This window comes from Anopheles cruzii, chromosome 2 (genome assembly GCF_943734635.1).
Source record: "Anopheles cruzii chromosome 2, idAnoCruzAS_RS32_06, whole genome shotgun sequence".
Lineage (NCBI taxonomy): Eukaryota > Metazoa > Arthropoda > Insecta > Diptera > Culicidae > Anopheles > Anopheles cruzii.
Window position 1 is genome coordinate 22865906 of NC_069144.1, and position 11366 is coordinate 22877271.

The 11366-nt window shown below is 52.7% G+C and overlaps 2 protein-coding genes across 2 annotated transcripts; one reads left to right on the forward strand and one right to left on the reverse strand.

The window, feature by feature from the left end:
* Positions 1 to 195: 195 nt before the first annotated feature.
* Positions 196 to 2905, reverse strand: LOC128278198 (ATP-dependent RNA helicase DDX42). Its single transcript, XM_053016872.1, has 4 exons — positions 2601 to 2905; positions 2451 to 2532; positions 2145 to 2323; positions 196 to 2073 (listed from the first exon to the last, which is right to left on the reverse strand). Exons 1-4 carry the CDS (start codon positions 2903 to 2905, stop codon positions 219 to 221), a joined length of 2421 nt encoding a protein of 806 aa, XP_052872832.1. The 3' UTR covers positions 196 to 218.
* Positions 2906 to 3969: 1064 nt separating this feature from the next.
* LOC128278685 (telomere-associated protein RIF1) lies at positions 3970 to 10547 on the forward strand. Its single transcript, XM_053017415.1, has 4 exons — positions 3970 to 4799; positions 4864 to 5218; positions 5286 to 5464; positions 5568 to 10547. Exons 1-4 carry the CDS (start codon positions 3970 to 3972, stop codon positions 10183 to 10185), a joined length of 5982 nt encoding a protein of 1993 aa, XP_052873375.1. The 3' UTR covers positions 10186 to 10547.
* Positions 10548 to 11366: the final 819 nt, after the last annotated feature.

The window sequence follows — 11366 nt, forward strand, 5'->3', positions numbered from 1 at the left end:
AATCTGCACAAAATGGGGTTAAAAAACGACAGAAAGTTGTTCAGTGAGCAAAGTTACATTGACTATAAGAGGTTAGCAAATGATATCACTGATTTCGCACAGCTTAACACAAACACACCGAATTCATCGGGAAGGAATTGATGTTTTTATTACGTTGTTAGATTTAAAACATGCAGTTTAGTTTGCGCTGTAATCGTAAGAACTATCGTTTTCCCGCTCTAGTTCCATCGGCTTCGTTTTTTACGCGAACCCGCGTCATCGTTGGCCTCTTCGAATGACGGTTGTGCGGGTTCACTGGCATCCTCATGCTCATCGAAACCAGGAAGCGTAGGTTTCACAAACACGCCTCCTTCGGGGACAGTGTTTTCCCAGGTGCGGTCGGTGGAAGCCTTGAACTGTGCGTTGTAGTGTGCACGGAACGTTTCCCGCATCGCCGACAGCCGATCCGTTGCCGGTCCTTTGGACGACCCTGGAACCGGTCCCGCCGAATCGGCTGCCGTCCCACCCGCCACTCCCACTCCCGGCTGCCCATTGGGACGACTGAGAGGCCCGCGGTGTACTGGCCGCTGCCGGAAACCTAATCCTGCTCCCCCCACGTTCAAGTTCTTGCCCTTGTTGTTCTCCTTGAAGCGGCTGTTGCGAAACCACGAGCTTTGCATGGCCAGCTTGAGCAGTTCTTCGGGCACCTCCTGACTGGCACCCTCCAGGTTGCGCACCAGATGACCGGAGAACTCTTTGTCCTTCTCCGTGATCAGCGTGTAGGCCGTGCCTTTTTCGCCCGCTCGGCCCGTGCGACCGATTCGGTGCGTGTGCGTGTCGATGTCGCGTGCAATATCGTAGTTGACCACCGTGCGAATGTGTGGAATGTCCAGACCTCGGGCGGCCACGTCTGTCGCCACCATGATGTCCACTTCCCTTCGCTTGAAGCGCGTAATCACGGAGTTACGTTCCGATTGGTCCATGTCACCGTGCAACAGCACTACGTCGTTCTCCTTCAACCGTAAGCTGCTCGCCACTTGTTCCGCGTCCGCTTTTTTCGTAACGAACACCAACACGCTCCCTTCGGAGAGCATCTGGACCAGGTTCGCCAGCAGCCAGGTCCACTTTGCCTGCACGTTAGGCAGCAGCAAAATGCGTTGCGTAACGTCCGCGTTCGCTTCGCCCAGATCGCCGTGAATGATGCGCACCGGATCGGTCAGCACGTCGCGGGCCAGCTTCTCCACGCGCTTCTTGAACGTCGCACTGAAGAGCAGCGTCTGCCGGTCGGGGCGGATGTGGTTGCAGATCGAGCGCACTTGCGGCTCGAAGCCCATGTTGAACATCTTGTCCGCCTCGTCCAACACGAGGTAGGTGACGCGCCGCAGGTTGGTGGCTTTCAGTTTCACCATGTCGATCATGCGCCCCGGGGTCGCGACCACGATTTCCGCGCCCTGCTCGAGCGCTTTGCTCTGTTCCCATTTGGAGCCGCCACCGTAGCAGCAGCACACACTGATGTTGTACACTTTGCCGAACTTTTTCGCCTCCCCGTAGATTTGCAGCGACAGTTCGCGGGTCGGGGCCAGTATCAGCCCGATCGGACCGTCGCCCGGACCGAGCTCACGCTGATCCATAATGTGCACCAGCATCGGCCATAGGAAGGCGGCCGTTTTACCGCTTCCAGTTTTTGCGATACCAATGATGTCGCGCCCCCCGAGCGCCGCTGGGATCGCTTGGGCCTGAATCGGTGTTGGCTGGCTGTACTCCGATTTGCGGATCGCTTTCATGAGCGACTCGTCGAAGCCGAAATGTGCAAAGCTGGTTACCGGGTACGGTGGTAACGGGCCGCTCACCTTCACCCCAAGCGTGTGGCGCAGCTCTTGGACCTTCGTGTGCGACAGACCCACGATATCCTCGTGGGGGATGTAGAAATTTTTCTCAAACTTCCCGTACTCAATGTCCGAATGGTCGATCGCGGGAAGCGGATCGATTTCACGTCGCTTTGGTGGTGGTATGGGATTGCCATCCTCGTCGTACTCGAGTTCCGCGTCGGATCCTTCATCCATCACTCCTGCGTTGGGGTTTTCTTGCATGTACCTGTACCAGAATGGGACCGTCACGAAACCGTTCTCAATTCCGACACTCGTTATCGCACCGATTTCGCTTACCGATAGTAACTTTCCTCGTCGTCCTCATCGTCTATGTCGCCCCTGGTCCCCTTCTTGGGGTCCACGTTCGGTTGGGGAATTTTCTTCTTCTCCATCTTCACCTGCTCTTCAATGCCGGCCATGAACGCGTCCAGCGGATCCTCCTCATCTTCCTCGTCCGAAGATCCCTTCTTTTGGTCCTACGTGATGGGTCCAAAACACACACACACACGCACATTTCTTTTGCTCGCAACCATGAGGGAAGGTATTGGGGAACGTTTTTTTTTGGTTTATGTGGAAGAGTTAGGGTGGAGCCTCTAGACTTACGCTCGATTCGCCCGCCGACGGCGACCCGGGAGCCGGAATGTACTCCAGCTGGCCGGCCGGTTCATCCTCCTCGTCGAAGTATCTGCGCATAAATTGTAGAGCATATTGACCCCGTGGCCTGAAAGACGAGCTTCGTCGACGAAAACTTACTCATCCTCGGTCCGGCCGCGCCGTTTACCGACGGTATATTGGGACGGAGTGTTGGAGTATTGGTACATGGATTCGATTGTGTGGTAACCATGCTTCGATATGCCCGGGCCCTGATTGTACGACTTTGGTGGTGGCACGCCCGTCGATCTGCCACACAGTGAACTCGGTGGTGGGACGGCATTGAGCGAATAGCTGCGGTTCTGATCTTTCGGGTCTTGCGACTGCTGCTGCTGCTGCGGCTGATTGGGACGCTGGTGGCCAGGACGGCGCATCTGAAAGCTAAAGTTTCCGCGATTCCGATTCATGGCGGGCTACGATTCGTGACCGACAGTCACACGGCTTAAAATGGATTCCCTGGTGGGTTCGCTTTCAGAATATCAAATCACTGGAAGAAAATACTTTACTGCGAACGGTGTTTTGAAAGCAAATCGATTGACGGCTTGTTTTTTTTCACTCCCGCAGAGCAGTGACAGCAGGGACAGGATCTGCCAGTGGTGCCAAACTGCACGAATACCAGTCTCTGTACGTTGAAACATCCGTATGCGGTTTGCATTCACTGCATTTGTAATTATTTCGCCAGAGTAATCTACTTTAATGACAAATAATTCATAAGTCTTGAAAATATATTACACTTTATCCAATTATTTACAAAAGTAACCGCTGATTTTTTTTTAACAAGGGAAACATACTACATAACCTTTTCACCGGACTTATTGAGCGTTGGCACGCGAACCTTCAGTTGAAAGGAATTTTTCCCAGCAATTGACATTTATTTCGCGCCAAAGGAGGCTATGCTCACTTGGCCATCATTGTGTATTGCTCTGATTCGGGTAGCTGTTTTAACTGCAATCTGCCTTTAAACTTTCTTGTAAGCGTGTCGATTTAACGAAGCAAACAGCGGAACAGCATGTGTGTTTGAATTAGGAAGTACTAGGGTTTGTTTTACGTGTGTAGACAGACGGAACGAACGGTTTAGTGATGTTGCGTGTGCCTCCCAAATGTCGCATTTATCGGTACCCAAATAAACCACGAAACGGTGTGGCGTGATAGTGCAGTTGTGGTTTACACGAAGCACCCGAACGAGAAGTTTTAATTGGACGATAGACTCAGCTGGAACATAACTATTTCTTGCCTTATTTGCCCGACTGGCTTGCGTCGATCGGACTGAGTAACAATTGAAGTGCACTGTTACTTGCGAGAACGGGACACAAATAAAGGTGGTAAGTATTGGCTTCTCGCTTGTGTCCAGCTTAGGTCGGTTGCAAGAAGGCTCAGCAATGTGACGAACGACGATTGATGGCCACGAAGATCTAATGTGAAACAATTTTGTTTTTTTTAGCATTTCCCGATACGTATGGCCAACAATAAGATGACGGCATCATGGAATCCTCCTGGACCGGCAACGTATGAGGTGCTCCGTGAGGCACTGAAAAACGACGATTATGAATCGTTGAATCAAATATTGGGAGAATTGGAGAACTTATTCCGAGGCTTCCCGGTCGATTCGAACGGAAATGGCACCACAGCGACCGCAGCGATCGGCACGGCCGAGCTCAAGCTATGGATCGATGGAGTGGGCCGCCTAATGTTTCAACAAAACTCGATCCCCATCAAACGGCTGGCGATCGACACGTTCGAGGCAGCGATGCCGTACTTTGAAACACTGGCTTACATCGAGCTTCCGGCGTGGCCGACGCTCCGGGCGATCGTTAGTAGCCACTACACATCGTTGCTTGATAAGGCGCGCAACGAAAACGACCCGGACTGGCACCGGATCTGGTCGATCCTGGTACGGCTGCTGCACCGCGATGTGTGCCAAGGTTCCACCATCATCAACATGTTTCTCTCGATCGTGGAGGCCGGGTTCCGGGCGGCGGAGTTTTCCGTCCGCGAACAGGCCTTCGATTGCTGGCGACTGTTGGTGGAGGTGTTCGCTAGGCACCGACAGATCAACTTCCCGAAGCGCATGCGGTTGATCTGTATTCCGCTCAAGAGCTCCAAATCGAAAACGGAACTGATTGCGTTAAAGAAGTTCGACATCTGGTGGTTTCTGTTGACGCAGTTACACGATCAGTTAGACACCTGCGTCGACACCATCTTCGAGCCGTTCATCTACTTTTGCTTCGGTCCATCGTTCAGAACGCCCCTCTGCTACTATTTCGACGAATCCTTCAAGGAAATTGGAGCTCCGGGCAAAATGTAAGTGTGCGTTTCTCTGCGATCAAACCAACTTGGCTAACGCAAAAATGTGCTGTTTCCTTAGCTACCAATCGGTCAAACAGCTCTCTGCTATTGCGTTGATAAATCTGCTTGGCCCGGCACCGGAAGTGACCAAACAATTGCTGATGCTAAAGCGTGACAAAACCTTGTCAGCGTTACCGTTTTGTTGCCCCGAGCAAGGAATGTCTATTTCGGCGCAACTGTTTGCCACCAAAGCGAAGCTGCTGATCGATTCGTGCACCGAATGTACGGTTCTTTTGGCGCAGATGACGCACCTAGACTATCTGGAGCTAAACCGGTGCCTGTGGCGGAACTTGTTGAGCCGCGCCGTAAACTTTGACTCGAAATGGGAGTTGCTTCTGTGGTTTCGGGACGATATGACCGCCCTGGTCAGTCTGGTGAGTTTAATGGATACCCGATTAATGTCTTACAGAACCAATAAAAACGAATCTTCTGTAAATATAGTGTTTAAAGCAGAGCGAAGATTTGGCCTTACGGGAGCTACTGTACGAAACACTGTTGATAGTGGCTCAGAGTGAGCTCCTGACCGTCACCGTTGGCTACGATTCACCGGAGCAGCTAATGCTGAACTACAAGTGTGTTATGGCTGCCGTTCTGCACCCAGACTTACCGTGTCCGGAGAGGTAAATTCAAGTCCGTACGCTGAATGGCGTATTTTTTATGCTGGGGCCGTGCTAAAGTCAAATAATCTGTTTCACTGTTTTTCCCCCGCGTCTCTTCGCGTAGCAAATCCAAACAAATCGTAGAACATGTGTTCGACTTGCAACGCTACACCCAACAGCAGGGTTACTGGGAGATGCTGCAGAAAACGGTCCAATATTTGTGCACTGCGGCCGAAGTCAATCACTCCCAGAGTGCGGAGTTCCGGGAGATCCGTACACAGATCTACCTTTACCTTGCGGACTATCTGATCGAGCGCATCCGAGATGATCCGAATGGCTTCGATGCCCATCGTGCGGTGGTAATGAACTTTTTATTGTACCCTCTGGAATTTGATCAGCTGGTGCTGACGGAAAAGGTGCAGACAAAATGGCTTGCGGTGTACCGACCGATCGCGCAGCGCGAACTCACGACGTGCGATTTTGCCAACGGCTTCTGTGAAACGATCAAAGCTATGACGGTCGCAAAATATTCTTTCAACCTCGGAGTAGTGGCCGCTTTCTTGTGCCACATCCTCGAATCCGTGACGGGCGATTTCGATCTGGCAAGGCCGCCACTCAAAGTAATTGAGCTGTTCAAAGATCTCACTCGGAAGGCGTTGGCGTACAAAGCGAGCATGGATCGTCTCGATACGATGGCACGCTGCTTCCGCGAGCTGCTAGGACGGATGAGCCACAAGGCAGTGTTGTCGGTGATCATGCCGCTTCGAACCACGGTCGCCGAGATGGTAGCCAACGAGCATGGGCTCGCTGTGATCGAGATCAAACGAATATTGAATGTGCTGGCGGGGAAGATGATTTCTTCGGCGATGATGAGTGAATTGAAGCGCCAACCGAACGAGGTGCGCTGGAACTGCAAACTGATGCTCCAGAATATGCTCCAGCTGCCGGCGACGGTGCGCCGTAACTGGAAGGAGGCCGACATTAAGAAGTGTATCCAACTTTGTGACAGCGACATCCGAGAATCGGCAGAGAAATCTGCGAAGCCCAAAGCGGACCATGATGAGTTTGTCGTTATCGAGTCGAATTGGAGATTTAAACCGGATCAATTGACCGAGCATCAGCTGGAAAAGATGAAGGAGAAGCGAACCGACATTCCGGCACTGTACAATGATATGAGCCAGTCGCAGGACAGTTTCATCATCAAACCGTGGACACCGAGCAAACCACTTGCCTCCAAGCCAGCGGAACGGCCACCCGGCCCGGCAGATGTAACTGCCAGCGCAGACAATACGAATCCGGCCACCGTCCCGTTGGAGGACGGAAAAAGCTCACTGTTGAGTACGGCCGAGAAGAACGAACCGTCGAACGGCAAGAATGATTCCATCGTATCAACGAGCGAAAGCAGCAATGGAAAGAAGCCGGACAAGGAGAATAACTATGCCAACATGGTGAGTGATCGAGCAACCGTCAACGATGAACCGACAGGCTCGGGGAGCGAAGGCACGGAACAAAAGGTTACCTCGGATCCGACGCAGGAACGAACCCGCTTGGTCCTTAAGCAACTGCGTATCGACACGGTGGCTGGGAAGAGCCTCGATGTAATGAGCCTGCCGCGAACGCGACGCTCGGAGTTGCCGGATGCCAGGGAATCGCGCCGAAAAAGCACCGATCCCAAGCGTAAGGTAGAGAGTGAGAAGAAGTTGAAACGAACGGCGGTAGTAACCAGAAGCGATATTGCTTCTGCGTCGAAAGTTGCTGCCGCAGGAACAGTTCACGACAACCAGAGGATCACGCGGACGTCGAGGAAGAATTTGAATTTTGAAAACCTAGGCAGCCACGGCAGTGGTGGTGACTCGACCACTGAAGACGAAAACATCGTTGAATCTTCTCAGGGGGCTGAAAATTCCCAGAGCGCTTTAGGGCGGAAGCTGTCAGGACGGCGCCGCTCCAGGGTTGGTAGGTCCACTGGCGATCTTACGCCAGCGACGGATACGAAATCATCCGGAAAACAGTTAGATGATGTGCCGGCGTCGACTAATCCACCATCTACATCGTCTCAAAGTGAATCAATGGAAATTGAACAGACGCCATCAAAAGATCGTGCAAACGAACCACCGATGGTCAATCCGGAGCAGACATCCGGTTTGAGCGAACCGCCTGCGGCCATAGCTGATGCAAAGGATGACACAATGATGGTCAGTTTAAGACCAGACACCAGTGCCTCGAAAAACTTGTCACCCGAACCGGAACGAGAAATAAAGACTAATCTTGTCCGAAGCCCGAAACGTATCACACGATCCTCACTGGACGACGATCGGAAAGAGGAATCGATCCGGCAAGCAACACAATCACACAGTCCCAGACATCGGTCCGACTGTTCCGAGCCGGTGCCGGCTAAGGAGATTCAAAGTCCCAGCCGGCGAGTGACTCGGTTGAGTATAGATGAGAGCGACGCCACCATCGCCCGTACGGGCAGCCCGTCAAAGGGCAGCGATCTAAACCATAACCTGTCCAAGCGACCCAGAAGTCTTTCGACATCCCCATCCAAATCACGGGTTGCGGACGGCGCGCAACAAGCGTCCTGTAGCGCAATGGTCAGTATCATAGCTGCTGCTATTTGCAGCCCGAAGAAAATGTCCCCTACCAGCCCGGTCGTTATGGTTGAGCCAATAAATAGTGCCCTACTGGCGAACGTGAAGAAAACACTCGCTGACCCCATCAACTCGGGGATGATGATGCCTGCGGAAGCAACAGATACAGCGAAAGAGTCTCCGAAGCCGACAACTTCGTCCGCCTGTAAGCAACCGGATGTGGATGGTGTGCTACGTGAGACGGAGGCGCTATCACCCGTAAAGAACCTGGATGAAACGATGGAGCCGATGAACCGATCTCAAAACTGCACCATCGTGTCTTCTCCCGACATAGAGAATGCCGAGGAACGGGCTGCGGATTTGCTTAACAGTACACTGAATATTTCGCCGATACCGGACGAGAAGAGTTCCTCGGCGAGGGGTCCTGCAGATAATGGGGTTCTTGCGGGCTCGACGAGCGCAGATCGACGTGCTCCGAGTAGCATCATGGACAAGGAGCGGGAACCTAGCGCCACTTCCGGCCATGTCTCAGCCCTAATGTCGAGACGATCGAAAGCAAGCCCCCAGGGCTTCTCGATGCCCACTGCCGGCGGAGCACCATCTAGCGCGGGAGGGTTGAGGACTCGCAACCAGCAACACCCAATGGCCGCCAGTGGATCGACATCGCGCAGCCCGTCCACGGGGCTCATCGGTTTGGGAGGGCGTGGTGCGCACTTCATCAGCTTGATTCGCGGACACCAGAACGATCTTTCGCCAGGTAGCAAAACACCGCTCCCACAGTGCTCTTCCACGCCCACTGCTGGTCAGTCGTCGGCCTACTTGGCTAACCGTGCGACGATGCGAAAACGGGCGATCGTGGCCAGCGCCACGTCGGCAACTCATGAAGGTACCGCGTCACCGGACACGGGAACAATGCCACTGCCGGACGATGACGGGATGGCAAATAGAAAGGAGTATTTGGTCTTTTCGAAGGTGCTACCGTCACCGCACTCTTCGCCCGCGGTCAGTATACTGAAGCGGCGTCACAACATTCTCGAGGACAGTGTCGATGACGGAGAGTCGCCAGCTTACAAGCGAAAGCGCGTCAGCTTCCACGATCCACCCGTATCGGTGACAAAGGAATACATTCGCCACGACGAGGAGTGCCGATCACCGTCGATTAGCCGCTGTCTGCAGCTGACCCACGCCATATCGCCCGCCGACAAGGCCAAGTTTATGATGCGTCGCAAGAGCCGCTGGGACAGTATTTCGGAGCTGGAAAGATTCACTCGGAAGCAAGCCGGCTTCGGCGGCAGCTGCGGTGGTCAGCAGCAGCAGCAATCGGAGATGGAGGGTATCGAAACCGCCTTAGATGGGCAGCGGGCGCCTGGGGACGAAGAGGAGGAAGAAGAGGAGCTGACGTCGTCACCCGAGTCGTTGGACGATTCGCAGTTCATCATTCACGATGGCACGGATACGTCGATCGCTGCGTTACAGGTGTCACCGGCAAACACGACCTCAGCGGAACCGAACTCAGCAGCGTCCCAAAGACCGACCCCGCTGGCAGAGAAAGAAACACCGTCCGCCGCAGTCGCATCCGGTGAAACGATGGGTACAGCGGTGGACAGCGGTTTGAATTTTGCATCGGAAGAAGCCCTGCTTCAGCACGTCATGCAGCGTTACACTTTGGACGATATGCTAGCGCGTTACGTGGCGGACGGCCGAGCGCTCGAGCAAAGCAAAATGGTTCGCATCCTAACCCGCGAGCTATCGGTGGCCATGGCAAAGGATCAGAAAACGCTGCACACCGTGCTGGACCAGCTGTCGGAGCGCTACTCGGCCGAGTTTTTGGATCACGCCATACAGGAGAACTCCAGTGCCATGGTATGCGAGCGCGTATCGGCGACGGCCATGTTGGACCATATTTTCAAAAGCCTGCGCCGGCCTGCCGGTGCCAGCAGCTCGGAGCCGATGCTGGATACCGAGCGTTTGCGGTTGGTGCAGAGCATGTTCGAGGGTCTGTCCACCGTGCCGGACATCGCCGAGCCCGACGGGCAGACCACGGTGGCTCAGATTCGCGAGCGTTTCTTGCGCCAGCAAGTTGCACGTAAAGAGCGTCTCGAAATGATGACCCTGATCGAAGACTACTTCAAAATGTCGAACGCGTTATAGTGCCCCGAACGTGGTTCGCGCGTGGGTCTACAATTGTTAAATATCTTGTCTCATTTTACCAACCGGTCGTTCTACATAAACACGATCGTACATTAGTTGGATAGCATTAGTCCATGAAATTGCGCCATTTTATTGCGGCTTGACCAATGACGGATGAGAAAAGTTCAAAAATAGTGTCTAACGAAATCTGAAATGTGTTTAGGAATTAGTTTTTATATCTCCCACCATCAAGCATTGCGTCATTAACTTGCGTCGAGTATTTTTCATTGTCAATATTTATTTTATATTCCCGCGTCCGTTCGAACTGTTCTCATCATTTCTTTGGCCAAACCTTTAACTAGCGACCTACTGAACAGTCGACGATCGACGACACAAGTTAACGGACTGAAAATGCACTGGGCGCCGCCGATGCAAGCCATATATAAGGGACACCGAGTAGGTTTAGACTATCGATAAAATATACGCATTTAATCATTGTAGCGTTTGTGGAGTTCGGTGTGCGAAGAAAGATTGGCGAAAGAAATTGTTCGGTAAGATTATTTTATTCACTTCTAGTACCTATAAGCCGGGAGCCGGTGCAAGCCGTGTGGCCCGTAGTGTGGTCCACAAAGAACCACAACACCACGCCAACATGCCTCGCGCCAATCAGTTCGATACCAGATTCGTCGTAATAGAAAATATCTTAAGCATACCCCAGGAAGTCCCATCCTTGCGCGCGGCGCGTAAAGTAAAAAGAGAAGTGCATTAGGTAGCACGCGCTTCGCACAACTGAATGTTGAGGTGTTTACGCTCATTAGGTATCCTAGCCCTTCAATCCGTTTACCGTAATATCCACCTGGCTCCGTTTAACATGTTTATACATCGCCGCCGTATTATCAAATCTAATGCTGCGCCACTTTACATTACATCACTAGTCCTTCCTGTTGTCCTTTTTTGGAGATGGTTTAGTGTCGGGAGCTCTAGGCCTGCAGCACAGCGCCGCGCGCCACAAGCACACCCAGATCTGCTCGTGAGCGTCATGAGGATAGCGTCGGAAGTTACACATTTTTACACATCAAATCAAACATTATTGGTCTCCACTGTGCGCTACAGTACCTGTACCTATATAGCCGTCGTACGATAGCGAACAAATTGCGTTTAATACAAGATAAACTAAAAACATACTAAAATAGGGCTACTAA